Genomic DNA, 16,980 nt, shown 5'->3' on the forward strand with positions numbered 1-16,980 from the left:
TGCCCAGTGGGGCTCAGGACCTCAGGCGGGCGGGGGTGGGGGAGTGTTGGCAAGTGAACTTGGCCGTGGGGTTTCATAGTCTCCCCAACTGGCTGGTAGCTCCTGCTGCTCCCCCCACCCCAGCCCCAGGAAAGCACCTGCTCTGAAGGGGCCCTTCCCGTGACCCCCATCTACCCCTTGGGCCTTCTCAGGAACCTCTGGGACAGGCCCACCATCAGCACTGCCCAGAGGAGCTTCTCCCCAGGGGAACGGTCTGTGTGGCCTGTGACCCAGCCCCTTGAGAGGTGTGACCTTTAAAAAGTTAAGTTTTTGGTAGATGGCCAGATGTAAGGGTGAGAGTCACAGACCGGGAGGGAGAACCAGAGGGTCGCCGGAGTCCATCAGGTGGCAGATGGGGAGGGGCCTGGCCTCCCAGGAGGCTCCCCTGGATGCGGTCACTGAGCCAAAGGAAGCAGAAGGGCAGAATGGGAGTGCGCGTCCCGAGATGACTGGCGCTGTGCTACCTCCATGCACGAATTCTCAGCCAAGGACATAGATGGGCGCATGGTGAATCTGGACAAGTACCGGGGCCACGTGTGCATCGTCACCAACGTGGCCTCGCAATGAGGCAAGACCGAGGTAAACTACACTCAGCTTGTCGACCTGCACGCCCGGTATGCTGAGTGCGGTTTACGGATCCTGGCCTTTCCCTGCAACCAGTTTGGCAAGCAGGAGCCAGGGAGTAATGCAGAGATCAAGGAGTTCGCTGCAGGCTATAACGTCAAATTCGATTTGTTCAGCAAGATCTGTGTGAATGGGGACGATGCCCACCCGCTGTGGAAGTGGATGAAAGCCCAGCCCAAGGGCAGGGGCATTCTGGGAAATGCCATCAAATGGAACTTCACCAAGTTCCTCATCGACAAGAATGGCTGTGTGGTGAAGCGCTACGGCCCCATGGAAGAGCCCCTGGTGATCGAGAAGGACTTGCCTTGCTACTTATAACTGCACCGATCTTTGCCCCCACATCGAGCCCCCCAACTGTGCCCCTCGGAGCCTTCCACCCGGCGCCCATGACGGTCTGCCTGCAAACCAGCCCGCTGGTGGGGCAGACCCGAGAACCCGGCGTGCACCCCCTTGCCGGAGGAAGGCCCCAAGGCCCAGCTTAAGGCTCGGTGCCCCCCACGCCCGCTGCCTTCTTGGAATAAAACATACAAATTGGCAAAAAAATAAATAAATAAATAAATAAATAAATAAAAAGTTAAGTTTTTTTTTTTAATCATTGTGAATTACAAAATTATTGGGCTGGAGCAATAGCACATCCGGTAGAGCGTTTGCCTTGCATGCAGCCGGCTCAGTTTCGATTTTTCCGCCCCTCTCGGAGAGCCTGGCAAGCTAACGAGAGTATCTCGCCCGCACGGCAGAGCCTGGCAAGCTCCCCGTGGCGTATTCGATATGCCAAAAACAGTAACAACAAGTCTCACCATGGAGACGTTACTGGTGCCCGCTTGAGCAAATTGATGAGCAATGGGATGACAGTGACAGTGACAAAATTATTATTCAAGATTGGGTTTCAGCCACAACACCTAATCAGAGAGAGAGAACAAAAGGGAATACCCTGCCATAGTGGCAGTGTGGGGTGGGGGGAGACGGGACTGGGGAGGGGGGGAGGGATGTTGGGTTTACTGGTGGTGGAGAATGGGCACTGGTGAAGGGATGGGTTATCGAACTTAGTAAGGGAGAAACATGAGCACAAAAATGTATAAATCTGTAACTGTACCCTCACGTTGACTCACTAATTAAAAATAAACTAAAAAAAAAATTAGGTTTCAGGGGTCCAGTGTTTGAGCACCCATCCCTTCACCAGTGTCCACTTCCCTCCACCAATGTCCCCAGTTTCCCTGCGAACTGAAAGGTTCGTTTGAATGTACATCACCGGCTGTGACTGGACAGCAAAGAGAATGAGTGCCAACTTCATACCGTGAGCCCCAGAATGTGGGAGCCGGGAGAGACCCCTGCAGCTCCTTTTGGCAGTGAGGAAACCCATCTAAGTGGGCACGTCAGCTCAGAGCAGCCGCTGGCTGAGGTCCCGGAGGACACAGAATCCGGCGTTGCCCGCACACTCCATGGTCTGTGGGCTTGCTGGCCTCCAGCCTAGTAACTTCAGCCACTGCTGGTCGGTGACCCCATGTGAGGGGACAAAACTTGGCAGCAGGCAAAGGTGCAAGGACCAAGAGTGAATTCAGAATCAGACCTGCCGGGAGCCTGAGGTATTTCTGGACTGTTCACCTGTGTTGTATTTCCCAGGCGTAAGGGGAGGCTCAAGGGGAAAAGCGGGCGAGGCCCTAGTCTGGAAGCCACTTGGACAGGGGTCGCCCTTTGTGTCCAAAGCGGGGTGAGCTGCTCACGTGATGGGAAGCATCGGCTGGCTGGGGGCCGCAGCTGCCCACTCCCCAAGTTCCACACCCCGGGGTGGACAGGAGCAGGGAACGGTCCATCCCGCTGAGTCCCACGCTGTGGAGGCTGGCAGTGAGGGGGTGGGTGCGCCTGTCAGCCCATCGAGGGTGGGATCCGCAACCTGGGAAGACACACCTGGCTGGCTAGGCAGGCCCCTAGGACTTGCTTTTGGTGGGCTTCGACCTGGCCTTGCTTCACAGCCATGTCGGACAGATGCTTTTCCTCTCCAAACCTCAGGGTCCCAAAGGCGTATCAGGGTCCAGAGAGATAGTCCCGCGGGTAAGGCGCTTATCTCGCACATGACTGACCTGGGTTCTATCCCTGGACCCTCATATGGGCTCCTGAGCACCACCCTGAGCACAGAGCCAGGAGGAAGTCCTGAGCACCGCCAGGTGTGGAAAGTAAAGGGGTATCAGCTAGGAGGCTGCAGCGATAGCACAGCAGGTGGGGCGTTTGCCTTGCATGTGGCCGACCCGGGCTCGACCCTCAGCATCCCATATGGTTTCCCAAGCACCACCAGGAGTAATTTCAGGAGTAATTACTGAGTGCATATAAGTGAAATGAGTCAAAAAGAGAGGGACAGACATAGAGGGACTGCACTCATTTGTGGAGTATAGAATAACATCACATGAAGCTGACACCCAAGGACAGTAGATACAAGAGCCAGGAGGATTGCCCCATAGCTGGAAGACTGCTTCATGAGTGGAGGGGAGAAGGCAGATGGAATAGAGAAGGGGTCACTAAGAAAATGATGGCTGGAGGAACCAGTTGGGATGGGAGATGCATGCCGAAAGTTGATAATGGACCAAACATGATGACCTCTCAGTGTCTGTGTTGCAAGCCATAATGCCCCAAAGTAGAGAGAAAGTATGGGGAATATTGTCTTCCATGGAGGCAGGGGTAGGGTGGGAAAGGGGGGGATATATTGGGAATATTGGTGGTGGGGAATGTGCACCGGTGGAGGGATGGGTGTTTGATCATTGTGAGATTATAACCCAAACATGAAAGCTTGTAACTATCTCATGGTGATTCAATAAAATTTTAAAATTTTTAAAAATATATAATAATTCCTGAGTGCATGAGCCAGGAGTAACCCCTGTGCATCGCCGGGTGTGACCGAAATAGAAAAAAAAAGGGGGGTATCAGCTAGATCTCGGGCGGACCCACTGGCTTGGACTACAGGGCTGGGGCTGGAGCCACAGGCAGTATCTGTGCTGGCCCACGAGCTCAGCCTGTGGTGGCTTCCAGGACCCCAGACTTCCTGCCCACAGGTCAGGGGTCTTGCCCAGCTGGCCAGGTGCTGCTAGGGCGGGAAGGGTGCACAGACTCTGCACCCAGCACTTGCCAGCGCCTCTTCCGGGCCCACCTACACCGCCCTGCATACAGGCGAATTCACGCATGCTTTGTCGTTCTGTGTCTCAGCCCTATTCGTGCATGATCACGCGAGGCCAGAGGGTCCCTGTGTGTCCAGCCCCACCCAGCCCCGGGGAGGTCAGGCAGGCACCAGGGGGCTGTGACTATTGAGTCTTTATTATTTGTCCTCAAAGCAGAGAAGAGCTGGTGCGTGGGGAGAGGGGTGGGCAGGGCAGCTCCAGAAAAGAGCTCCACACCCTGTGGCCGCCCCTGCGTGGGGGGTGGGGGTGGGGCAGAGGTGCGTGGGTGGGGCGGGGGCGGGGTTCCAGAGCGCGCGGCCTCCCAGGGCGCGCTGACGGCTGATGCGCTCAGCGGGCTAAGGCAAACCCAATCCGATTGTTGCGCCGGTCAAACTCCGTGTAGAACTTGCGGATGAAGCTGGCGCCCAGGACCCACACGGGCCCAGTGGGCGGGGGGACGTCCAGACCGTGGAGGGCCAGTGTGCACAGGTCCTCGTGGCTGTAGGGCTCCTGGCAGGAAGCGCGGAACTCTCAGAGCCCGCAGCCTCGGACCCTCCATCCCACCCCGTCGGTGGCCGCCCCCTCCTCCTTCCTCCCCCTGGCTCCACCTGGGGCCGACGCACCTGTAAGACGTAGTCGGCGCTGGTCAAGGTGTAGGCCCTGCCCCCGAGGCGGAAGGAGATATCCGGCAGCGTGGGGACCTGGTTGCAGCTCACCACGTACTGGGGCAGGGGAAAGGGAGTCACTCTGGGTGTAGGCCCCTGCACCCCTCCTCCACCCCCCGCCCATGCAGGGGCCACAGGGCAAGCCTCGATGGCCACCCGGAGCCTGGCTCTGCCCCAGGCTCACGGCCCCTCTAGCATCTTACTTCGTTGGCGCTCAGCTCCTTGGCCCCCAGAGTGTCCATGAGCAGCCGCAGGGAGCCGGTGGGGGCCGAGATGTAGGAGGCTCCCGTGTCCACCACCGCGGTGCAGCCCTCGGCGCACAGGAGCGTGGCCGATTTCACAGACACCCTGCGGGAGGCCGCGGTCAGACACACAGACAGGCACACAGACACACAGACAGGGTGCGGGAGCCGCAAGGAAAGGTGCGAGGGCTTGGGTGGTTCCTACTGGGGGTCCCGGTCCCTGACAGAGCAGGCAGAGGGCAAACGTGGACAACAGGGGCTGTGGAGTGACCCCGCCCCTCCCTCAGCCAAGCTGGTAGTGGGGGGTCCCCGGGCAGTGGCGTTTGGGGGTGTGTGGGGGGAGGCCGAGATTTCTGACCCTTTCATGTTGATCTGCCAAGAGCCGGGCTTGCTGACGCTCACGTAGTGGAAATTGCCTTGGTAGTACTGGGGGTCGCTGCCCCCCAGCACAATCTCTCCGCCCAGCAGGTGGGAATTCCTGAGGGAAGAGAAGACCTTCACCTGCAGGCCCTGGGCGGGCCGGGCCCAGAGCAGGAAGCACGGGTGAACAGAGGGCACGGCTGGAGGCTGCGGGCAGGCAGTATCCGGAACATTCCTTCCTTGCCCCTCTCCAAGCGTCACCTGGACGGTCCAGTGCGCCCAAGAGGGCACCCAGTCAGGCCACAGATGGGACAAGGACAGTGAGGATGACACCAAAGACAGCCCATCAGGGACTGGAGCGATAGGACATCAGGTAGGGCGCTCGCCTTGCATGCAGCTGACCCGGGTTCAATCCCGGCACCCCCTAGGGTCCCCCTGAGCACCGCCAGGAGGAACCCCTGAGCACTGCTGGGTGTGCCCCAGAAACAAGAACCCCAAACAACAACAAAAGAAGGACAAGTGACCCCACCCTCACTTGGGTTTGGGTCCAGCGGGTGCAGGCAGGACAGGGGTGCTGGGCTGGGGGCGGAGTCTGGCCTATGGGGGTGTTTGGGGTGGGAGAGGCAGGAGGAGTGTGACTCGGCCGGGTGCTCTGGCACCCATGGCTGGGGGAGGGGGTCCTGCCCCCCTACTTGGAATTTCCGCAGAAAAAGAGAAGGCAGAGAGCCAGCCTCCCTGCGCTGTCCCCTTTGACCTTCAGGCCAGAGGTGACGTGACTGGCCCAGTGTCACCAGACCTGGACAGGAGCCAGAGCTCCCGGTGTCCCGTCCAGAGCCCATCCATGGTGTGGCGTGACACTCCCGCAGCCCGGGCCACCTTCCAGAGGGCGCACCTGCAAAGGGTCACTGCGTGCTCAGCACCCACGGTATGTGACCAGGCACAGTGGGACACACAGGGACACACAGGAGGCCTCTGCTCAGCGGGAGGGGAGGCTGGACACTTCCGGACCGGCCAGCACAGACTTCCACTAGTCTACACGTTCGTGCATGGGCCTCGCCCCTGCCCCTTGCAGCCCCGGACAGTCTCTCCCTGGGGTCCAGGGAAGGGGAGGGCCGCCCCTCCTCTTCCTGCTTGCAGAATCCTTCCCGCTTTGCCCTCACTCGTCTCCTTCTGCATTTTCTTTTTTTCTTTTTTCTTTTTTTTTTTGCTTGTTGGGTCACACCCGGCGATGCACAGGGGTTACTCCTGGTTCTGCACTCAGGAATTACCCCTGGCGGTGCTCAGAGGACTATATGGGATGCTGGGAATCGAACCTGGGTCGGCCGCGTGCAAGGCAAACGCCCTACCCGCTGTGTTATCACTCCAACCCCTCCTTCTGCATTTTCAAGCTCCTGCTTTCCAGGGTGCATCTCCCGCTGCGCTGTCCAACGCAGTCCCCCTCCCCGTGGCGTGGCCCCCACGGGCCGTGGCCTGCCCCCGGCGCCCACTCCGAGCTGCTGGTTGAAGCCTTGCCACATCCTCTCTGGGAGCCAAATGGGGGTGGGGGTGGGGAGAGGGGGCTTTCTCTCCCCAGTCCCGGCTCCACGCTCCATGCAGACTCTCATTTCCTAGGGCACCCAGCCTTGCTCCCCCGCCCCCCGTCCAGAGCAGGTCCCAGGCCGGCTGCTGGCCGCAGCGGCTTCCTGGGCTCTCGAGCCGCAGGCAGGAGCCGTGCCCACCAGGCTCCGCTCCTCGCCCTCCCTGCCCTGGTGGCCGCCCCGTGTGCCGGGGTGACTGCAAGCGTGGGACTCTGGGTGCTGGGTGCTGGGGCCTCGGCACCCTGCTGGTTGGGGATCAGTGAGCAGGCCAAAGAAGGGGGCAGGACTGTGGTGAGCACTGACCAGATCACCGCCAGCCTGTCCCTCCTGCACCCCGTCCAGCTGCTCTCAGCCCAGAGCGGGGCCGCCCGACAGGACTTTCTGCACCACTGCAGGCGGCTGACGCGGCACAACCGACACAGAAGCTTCTAGCCGCAAAGGCCGCTGGGCCGTGGAATGTGGCCTGGCGGACCAATGAAATGGATGCTTCTTTTTAATTTTGTGTTTGGGGGCCAGACCCGGGGGGTGCTCAGGGGCTACCCCTGGCTTCTTGCTGGAGAATCAGGGGACAGTCTCACGTCGCTTCTTGCAGTGCTCGGGGGCAGGGGCGGGGACGACCATGTGGTATCAGGCGTGGAAATTGGGGGTCCTGCATGCAAAGCCCTCACCTCGTCCCACCGAGTTCTCTCCAGCCCTTGACTGCTGACCTGTCATTGCAGTTGTTTGTTGGGGGGCCAGAGCTGACGGTGCTCAGGGCTGATCCCGGCTCTGCACCCAGGAATCACTCCTGACAGGGCTTGGGGAACCATATCGGGGTGCTGGGGATCAAGCCTAGGGGGTCGTGTGCAAGGCAGACATCCTGGCTGTCTGCTGTCCTATGGCCCCAGCCCCACGGACTGCTGACGTTTGTTTGATTTTCATTTCCTTCCTGTCTGCGTGGAGGCTCCCCTCTCGGGCAGAGCAGCTCTGATTTGGGGTTGAACCCTCAACCAGGGGCGCCCCCAGACCCTGCTCCACGCTCCCTGACGGCGCCCCGCCCCCGCCGTGCCCCCACCTGCTGTAGTAGACCGAGAAGACGTCTTCCTTTAAGACCCTCTGGGAGAGGATGTGGTCGAAGACGGGAGTGACCCCTCCGACGGCCTGTGCCGGGAAGCCCATGCCCAGGACCCCGTCGAACTTGGCCAGCATGAAAGGGATCAGGGGCAGCTCCGTGACCTCGCCGAACGTCTGCGTCACCGTGATTCCACCGACCTGTAGGAGGAGGGGCCAGAGCCCCGGGTCACGGCCGAGCCCCCAGACAGGGACAGAGAAGAGCTTCCCCCTGACTGGGGGGGCCCCAGAGACTCGCCTCTCTGGGGGACAAAATACACACACACACACACACACACACACACACACACACAAACACACACACAGCCTTTCTAACAAGCTGCCTCTAGGCCGGGGGGTCCCGAGAGGAGGGAGGTTACCTGGTGGCTGGCGGGGCAGTGGCTGAGAAGGGGGCACTGCCAGGCGCTGCCCCTCCTTCCCCGTGGCCCACTTTCCCACTGGGCAGGGCTGGGGCTTCTCCCCGTGCCCCTCTTGTGGGTTAAGGGTTCTCTAAGCCGCCCCTTCAGCTTCTTTCTCCGGGTTTCACAGATGGGAACCAACACTGGTTTCCTCCTAGGGTCCTTGGGCCTCTCACCTCACCCAGGCAGAGCAGAGGCTGGCGGAACCCCAGATCAGGGAAGGGGTCCCGCACAGAGCAAAGGAAACAAAAGACAAGGCCCTGGCTTTACCCCCCCAATCCGCCCTCTGCCTGGCCAGGGCTCCGAGCTCCGAGGCAGAGCCTTGCCTGGGTTAGAGCCCGCGCCACGAATGAGGAGAATGAGGAAAAGCACCAGAGAGACGCCTCCGAGAGTGGACGCTTTGCATGCAGGAGGCCCAAGTTTGACCGTGGTATCCACCTGGTCTCCCAAGCACAGCCAGGACTGACCCCGAGATGGAGCCAGGATAACCCCTGAGCACTGCCGGGTGTGGCCCCCCCAACAACAACAGTGACGGCATCATAATAATAAACAATCAAGAAATAAGAGTGCAATTTAGGGGCCAGAGCAGTAGCACAGCGGGTCGGACACGTGCCACGACCCAGTGTGCTCTTGGTTGGGGACTGACTGGGTTCAAGCCCGAGCACCCCGCATGGCCCTCTGAACACAGAGCCAGGGTGTGGCCCCAAACCAAACCACGACAGAAGTAAAGTGCGTTTTGGGTGCGGGAGAAAGAACGTTTTGCTTGCAAAAGCCCCAGGTCAGTCCTGGCACCACACGGTGCTCAGAACGCCAAGCCAGGATGGCCCACGAGCACATGGGGTGTGACCACAGAAGCCAATCAGGCCTCTGGCAGATGTTTAAACAGGCCTGACCATAACAGGATCCCTGGCCTGTCTCTGGGTTTGTGTAACCTCTGACCCGGAGCCTGTGAGGCATTGGCAAGGCTGGGTGGGGCTCTTGACGCGCCCTCAGGAGTGGGGCAGAAACCTGTGACGTCACCAGGGTGCCAGGCACTCAGCTGTGCCCCATCCCAGGGGCTCAGCCTGGCAGCTGGGGGGTGGGGGGAGAAGCTGTGGACCCTCAGAGGGCTAGGGAAGAGGAGGGCCCGGGCTAGGCTGCCCTGAGGCGGTCCCACTCACCGTCACCACGTCCTGGCTCTGGAAGCCTTTGACTTTGCCGGACCCGTATCGGATGGTGAACTCGGTCCCGTTCTCCATGTAGCTGGAGGATTCCGCAGAGTCGTAGAGACTGTGGATCTCTGGCAGAGGGAGTCGGGCTCAGCCAGAGGGCAGCCAGACCCTCGCGGGGCCATGGAGGTCTGGCTTAGGGGCGGGGAGCAGGGAGCCTGGAGGCGGAGGGCTTGGAAAGTGGGTCTCCTCAAGCAGGAACTGTGCTGGGTATTCATAGCTCTGAGGGTCTGGTCTCCAATGGAGCGCTTCATTTTGAATTTTGAGTTATTATTATTATTATTATTAATGTTGTTTTTGGACCACACCTGAAGTGTGTGTGGATTCAGGACTTAGTCCTGGCTCTACACTCAGAAATTACTCCTGGCAGGGGGTTGTTGCCATGGTTTGGAAGCTACCCTGACACGCTGGGGGAAAGTCATCCCAGATAGAGAAGGGAACACCAAGTAAAATGTGATTGGAAACCCCGAGTGGGGAGGGAGATGCATGCTGAAAGTAGACTAGAGACTGAACATGATGGCCACTCAATACCCCTATTGCAAACCACGACACCCAAAAGGAGAGAGAGAGAGAGAACAAATTGGAATGCCCTGCCACAGAGGCAGGGTGGGGTGGGGGGAATGGGATCAGGGGTGGGAGGGATACTGGGTTCATTGGTGGTGGAGAATGGACACTGGTGGAGGGATGGGCTCTCGAACATTGCATGAGGGTAAAACAAACACGAAAATGTGTGAATCTGTAACTGTACCCTCACTGTGACTCACTAATTTAAAAAATCCATAAATTAGGGGCCGGAGTGATAGCACAGCGGGTAGGGCGTTTGCCTTGCACGCGGCCGACCCGGGTTCGATCCCCGGCATCCCATATGGTCCCCCAGCACCGCCAGGAGTAATTCCTGAGTGCAAAGCCAGGAATAACCCCTGAGCATCGCTGGGTGTGACCCAAAAAGCAAAAAAAAAAAAAAAAAAATCCATAAATTATAAAAAAAAGAAAGGAAGAAAGAAAGAAAGAAGGAAAGAAAGAAAGAGAGAGAGAGAGAAAGAAAGAAAGAAAGAAAGAAAGAAAGAAAGAAAGAAAGAAAGAAAGAAAGAAAGAAAGAAAGAAAGAAAGAAAGAAAGAAAGAAATTAAGAAATTACTCCTGGCAGTGCTCGGGGTCCATATGAGATGCCGGGATCCAACCCCGGTCTGTCACACGCACAGCAAGCGCCCTACCTGCTGCACCCCCTCCCATGAAACATTTTTTGTTTTGTTTTGTTGCTTTTTTGGGTCTCACCTGGCAACGCACAGGAGTTACTCCTGGCTCTGCACTCAGGAATTACTCCAGGCAGTGCTCAGGGGACCATATGGGATGCTGGGAATCAAACCCAGGTTGGCCGCGTGCAAGGCAAACACCCTACCCGCTGTGCTATCGCTCCAGCCCCCCTGCCCAACCATGAAACTTTTTTTTTTTTTTTTTTGGTTTTTGGGTCACACCCGGCGATGCACAGGGGTTACTCCTGGCTCATGCACTCAGGAATTACTCCTGGCAGTGCTCAGGGGACCATATGGGATGCTGGGAATCGAACCCAGGTCGGCCGCGTGCAAGGCAAACGCCCTACCTGCTGTGCTATTGCTCCAGCCCCCCATGAAACATTTTAAAATCATTTCCGAGCTAAGACAGGGAAAAGATTCTGGGAGGCGTTAAGACTTGCTGGCTGAGGGCAGGACGAGCCTGGGGTGGCGGCTGGGGGTGGTGGTGAGAGCCTTTGGCTCTAGGGAGCAGGACTTCTGGGGGGGCAATTTGGTAACTGAGACCTGGGGGCGTCCTCCCCTCCCCTCCCCTCCCCTCCCCTCCCGGGGCGGGGGCTAAAAGCAGAAGCAGCGGGTGGGCGAGAGGCCCCTGGGCTGGGTTGCTGGGGGGGGGAGGGGGATGGGGGGATGGGGGGGGCCGGAGGCTCACCACAGGCGGTGTAGAGAGGGCTGCATTTGCTGGAGGGCACCCAGAGGTTGGCGGAGCCCGTGTCGAAGATGACTTTGAAGGGCTGGGGTGGGGTGCCGATGCCGATCTCGCCATAGTACTGGGTCTGTCGGGACGGGGAAAGTGTCTGGAGGAGCTGGGGGGGAGCCGTGGGGGTCTCGCCTGATGACCCCCACCCACCCACCTTGGCCCTCGGGGTAGGACTGGGCAGTCAGCAGCCCTTCTGGGTTCCCCCTCTTCCAGCAGGGGCGAGGGCGAGGGCTGGCTGTGCCGTCTGACTTCCCAGGAAAGGCGCCTGGGACAGGCGGGCACCCCGCCCCGCCACAGACAGGCCCAGAGCAGGGAGCCCGCCTGGCCAGGCTCTGCCCGCGCAGGGGCACCTGGGCTCCAGCGCCAGCCTGCACCCCACGCTCCAGGCTCCTTCCTGCACCGTCTCGGGCGTCTCGGTTAGAACTGGGAGTGGGCGAGGGGCCCCGCGCTCCTCAACTCCTCAGCGGGCACGGGGGAAGGGAGAAAGCTGCGCGGGAGGAGGGCTGGGCCCCAGCACTCACGTCCAGGTAGTTGGTGAGGACCACGGGGGAGGTGCTGTTGCCCAGCGCCAGTCCCACAGCAAACTGGCTCCACTCAGCTCCGAGTCTGGCCACGTCCACGCCGCGCTCCTGCAGGCTCTCCCGCACCGACGGCATTCTCTTCAGGAAGATCCTGGCCCGGCACCCAGGGAGAGAAGGTGGGAGAGGCTGCTGCCTCCACCAGAACACGCTAGAAGCCTCGGGGATGGCCGCAAACTTAGCTCCTCGCCAGAGGCTTCTCTCTCTCTCTCTCTCTCTCTCTCTCTCTCTCTCTCTCTCTCTTTCTCTCTCTCTCTCTCTGTCTCTGTCTCTCTGTCTCTCCCTGTCTCTCTGTCTCTCTCTGTCTCTGTCTCTCTGTCTCTGTCTCTGTCTGTCTCTGTCTGTCTCTGTCTGTCTGCCTCTCTCTCTGTCTCTCTGTCTGTCTCTCTCTCTGCCTCTCTGTCTCTGTCTCTGTCTCTCTGTCTCTGTCTCTCTGTCTCTGTCTCTCTGCCTCTCTGTCTCTGTCTCTCTCTGTCTCTGTCTCTCTGTCTCTGTCTCTCTGTCTCTGTCTCTGTCTCTCTCTCTCTCTGCCTCTCTTTCTCTCTCTCTCTTGCTTTTTGGGTCATGCCCAGCGATGCTCAAGGGTTCCTCCTGGCTCTGCACTCAGGAATTACTCCTGGTGGTGCTCAGGGGACCCTATGGGATGCTGGGACTCAAACCCAGATCGACCCCATGCAAGGCAAACGTCCTACCCCCTGTGCTATCGCTCCAGCCCTTCTCTTTAGTTTTTATTTGGGGGCCACACCTGGCAATGCCCAGGGGTTACTCCTGGCTCTGCAGTGAGAATCACTCCAGGCAAAGGACCATACAGGATGCTGGATACCAAACCCGGGTCTGCCTCATGCAAGGCAGGCCTCTGGCCCACCGTACTACTGCTCAGGCCCCCCCAAGCGCTCTCTGAATCCCCAGGCTGGCATCCAGTCACCTCCGCTCTCTTCTCGATTAGGTGTCACTTTGCTCCCTGCCCCCACGTGGTTTTTTGTTTGGGATTCATTCCTTCACTCCCTTCATAATCGCATGCTGCACCCATGTCCAGCTCAGTATCAGAGATAGAAATACTGTCAACACCATTGGGGCCAGGGATGTGGCTCAAGTGGTTGAGCATGTTCCTTTCATGTATGGATGGGCCCAGGTTCGGCCCCTGGAACCACATGCCCCCCCTCCCGCCCAGCTGGGGCGGCTCCACAATAATCAGGATTAAAAATATCTCTTTGGGGGTCCTGAGCAATAGCACAGCAGGTAGGGCACTTGTCTTGCACACGGCCGAGCCGGGTTTGATTCCCAGCATCCCATGTGGTCCCCTAAGCACCTTCAGGAATAATTCCTGAGAGCAGAGCCAGGAGGAACCCCTGAGCATCGCTGGGTGTGACCCAAAAAGCAAAAAAATTTAAAAAATTAAAAATTAAAAAGTCTCTTGATGTTACATGGAGGTGCCACAGAAGGCTGCAGGGCATGTGTGTGTGTGTGGGGGGGGGTGTCTGGGTTCTACTTCCACCGCTGGAATTGGCCCCAAATTGGCACCGCCTTCAGGGAAACCCCCCGCAGAGCGACGGCAGGCAATGACGCCCCTCTAATGAGAGGGTCGAGCGCCCCCACGAGGCGGGATAGGAGACAGCTGCTCCAGGTGTGGCCTGTAGGTGGCAGCAGCCTCCCGCCGCAGCTACCCGCAGGCGCTGCGCTGTGCCCAGGGCATAGGATGTGGGTGGAGGTGAAGGGGGTGTCCTCGGGAGGAGAGGAGCCTAGGTAGGTCAGTGGGGGGGGGGGAGGCTGGCTACGTGGGTATTCTACAGGGGGTGCCCCAGCCCTGACTCCAGACTGCTCCAGCGCATGCAGCCCGCTGTGGGAACCCTGTGCTCCAGGGCCCTGCCCTTTGCTGCCTGCATCCAGCGTGGGTGGTGGGTTCTGGGCATCTAATGGGGGCGGGGGGGGAAGCGTCAGAAAATGGTCCACCAAGCAGAGCCGCAAGGAGGGGCTTATTGGAGTCTCAGCAGCCCCAGAGGAATCGCGCTATTCCCATTTTATAGGCGGACAAACAGAGGGACAGACGGTCTGATTCCAGGAGGATGCGTCCACTGCTGTAGATGCTGAGCTGCTCTGCGCCCCCTCCCCACACCGCACCCCTTACCTCCTCGAGAACAGCACGGGCCTCATCTCTTTTCTTTTTTTGGGGGGGACTCAAACCCGGTGATGCACAGGGGTCACTCCTGGTTCATACGCTCAGGAATTACCCCTGGCAGTGCTCGGGAGACCCTATGGAATGCTGGGACTTGAACCCAGGTTGGCCGCGTGCAAGGCAGACGCCCTTCCCGCTGTGCTATCACTCCAGCGCCACGGGCCTCATCTCTAAGCTCACCTCCGTCACGGAACTTTTCTCGTCCTATTGTTGCTGGAGGGGGTCATGCCTAGCGGTTGGGGGGGACCGTCTGGGGTCTCCGCCCCATGTTTTGAGAGTGTGCAAAGCTGGCTCATGTAGGCAGTGCTGTTTGGTGGAGAGGGCATAGTGAACATGGGCAGGTGCTTGCTCCTGTACTCCCGGTGTGGTCCTGAGCAGCTCACCTAACCTCTCTGGGCCTTTCCAGAGCCCCATTCATGCCAGTAACAATGGACTTCAGGGCTAGTTAGAGAGTACAGCGGAGATGGTTGCTTGCCTTGCCCACGGCTGACCGGGTATGATCCCCAGCATCCCATGCCAGGACGACCAGAGGTCCCTGAGTGCAGAGCCAGCAGGAACCCCTGAGCATTGCTGGGGGTGGCCCCCAGACAGACAAACGAACTAAAGGACTCAAGGGTAGTATCTGCCCCAGAGAAGGGCCGTGTAGATGATAAAGATGCTCTATTAATGGGGTGCAGGTGCAGGCAGCTGTGCCCACAGCTGTCCCAATGCCTGCCCCCCCCCCCCCCGCCCACCGAGCCCCTCTGCACTTGGTTTTTGCTTTGCTTTGCTTTTTGGGACCACACCCAGTGGTGCTCAGAGGCTACTCCTGACTCGGCCGAGGTCACTCCCGATGGTGCTGGGGCTGACACAGTGTCAGGGATCAAATCTTGGCCTCTGGTTTGCAAAGCGGGTGCTCAGTCCTTTGGGCTTTCCGGGACCTCCCCGCATCTCTGGAGCCCAGCACCACCATCAACATATCCTGACATTTGATTGGCTTAGCTGCACCACCATCAACATATCCCGACATTTGATTGGCTTAGCTGCACCACCATCAACATATCCCGACATTTGATTGGCTTAGCTGCACCACATCAGCATATCCCAACATTTGATTGGTTTACCTGCACCACCATCAACATATCCCGACATTTGATTGGCTTGGCACTGTCTACATCTCCTGCCCTCTTGTCTTGGGTCCATCTCTACTCCCCAAGCAAAAGCCCTTTTCTTTTTTTTCCCTTTTTGGGTCACACCCAGCGATGCACAGGGGTTACTCCTGGCTCTGCACTCAGGAATTACCCCTGGCAGTGCTCAAGGGACCATTTGGGATGCTGGGAATCAAACCTAGGTTGGCCGCGTGTAAGGCAAACGCCCTACCCTCTGTGCTATCGCTCCAGCCCCCGGGTAGCCCCTTTTTTGAGGGACCCGCGTCCATCCTGCCTCTCCCTCCAGTGGCCCTCGTGCCTTGTCTAGGCTCCTTCTCTCTCGCTCCTGCTTTGGGTGGCCTTAAGCCCTTCTTTGGACACTCATGACGATCCACCCCGGATTGTATCAGCCACATCTGGCTTCTGTTAATGCACTGGCCTCATGCCAAGGCCATGCAGGTGTTAAATCTCATTAAACTTTCAGAGCAGCTCTGTGAAGCAGGGGCTGTCAGTCTATTAAACAGAAACCTGGAGGTCAAAGAGCTCTGCGGGGGTGTCAGAGGGAGACACAATGGTGCCCATGCCACCACGTGGCTGTGCCTCAGTTAACACAAATGACAGCACCAGAGTCAACATGTTAAACCAGGACGATTCCCTCAACCAGAAGAGAAGACATGATTGTACCACCCGTGCCCTTCTGAACTAGGGTGCAAACCTCTGATGTCAAAGCGTACATCTTGAGGGGCCAGAGCCAGAGTATGGCCATTTGGGTGCTTGCCCTGCATGCAGCTGACCCGGGTTCGAATCCCCGGCATCCTATAGGGTCCCCTAAGCACGTCCAGGAGGGATCCCTGAGTGCAGAGCTAAGAGTAACCCCTGAACACCCTGGGGTCTGGCCCCAAAACCAAAATGAAAAAGGGGGGAATATATCTTGATCCTCTCTGAGCTCCCTTCCCCAGTGGTGATCTGGGCAGACGTCAAAAGACGAGACCCCCCCCCAGTCTGGTTTGCGCCACTGAGCCAGCCCCCTGGCCTCTCCAGCCAGGACAGGATCTCCCTGGCCAGCTGCTCTGGGGAACATCACAGACCAGAAAACTGGGGGAAGAGGCCGGAGGGATAGGACAGCGGGCAGGGCGCTTGCCTTGCAACACGGCCGACCTTGGGTTCAATCCCTATCATCCCACAGGGTCCCCCGAGCCCCAGCAGAAGTAATTACTGAGCGCAGAACTAGGGCTAACCCCCCTGAGAACAGCCTGGTGTGGCCCCCAAACAAAGAAACAAAGGAAAAAGAAAGCGGGGGGGGGGTGTTAGGAAGGAGAGAGCCCTGCAGCCGCCGCCCCTCGCCCCCGGTACCGTCTGAAGGCGCTGCTGTCTGTGGGCAGGCCAGCGGTGCAGCCCCAGAGCAGGACCAGGACGCCCCATCTCGCTGCCGCGCTGCTCCGGGCCATGCTGCAGGCGTTCCCCGTCTCTGGGCCCCTCCGAGCCCCGGGGTCCCCTTTTATCCCCTCCGGCCAGCAGGACTGCAGCCCTGCCCGGTGCTGATTTATCGCCAGGGCCAGATGGCAGGGCCCGCGGCAATAAATCCTCCCCGGGGACCCTGCTAGGTGGACGGGCAAACAGAGGAAGGGGCTGTGGGAAAGTGATCCTGGTGACGCCACCCCCAGCCCCAGCCCCAGCCCGAGCCAGGCTCCCTGGCCCGGGGCCTCCTGGGGGCAGATGCTGATAAGCCGCATCTGGAGCTCCGGGCG

The 16,980-nt window shown here is 59.1% G+C and overlaps 2 protein-coding genes across 2 annotated transcripts; one reads left to right on the plus strand and one right to left on the minus strand.

The window, feature by feature from the left end:
- The first annotated feature begins 439 nt into the window (after positions 1-439).
- LOC101549194 (phospholipid hydroperoxide glutathione peroxidase-like) lies at positions 440-1,125 on the plus strand. Its single transcript, XM_055144645.1, has one exon. The coding sequence runs from the start codon at positions 508-510 to the stop codon at positions 979-981; it is 474 nt and encodes a 157-aa protein (XP_055000620.1). The 5' UTR covers positions 440-507; the 3' UTR covers positions 982-1,125.
- Positions 1,126-4,154: 3,029 nt separating this feature from the next.
- REN (renin) lies at positions 4,155-16,680 on the minus strand. The gene is made up of 10 exons (XM_055144220.1): positions 16,586-16,680; positions 11,876-12,026; positions 11,307-11,430; positions 9,319-9,437; positions 7,705-7,901; positions 6,561-6,569; positions 5,072-5,191; positions 4,675-4,819; positions 4,430-4,528; positions 4,155-4,316 (listed from the first exon to the last, which is right to left on the minus strand). Exons 1-10 carry the CDS (start codon positions 16,678-16,680, stop codon positions 4,155-4,157), a joined length of 1,221 nt encoding a protein of 406 aa, XP_055000195.1.
- Positions 16,681-16,980: the final 300 nt, after the last annotated feature.

The sequence above is a fragment of the Sorex araneus genome, chromosome 7 (assembly GCF_027595985.1).
Source record: "Sorex araneus isolate mSorAra2 chromosome 7, mSorAra2.pri, whole genome shotgun sequence".
NCBI lineage: Eukaryota > Metazoa > Chordata > Mammalia > Eulipotyphla > Soricidae > Sorex > Sorex araneus.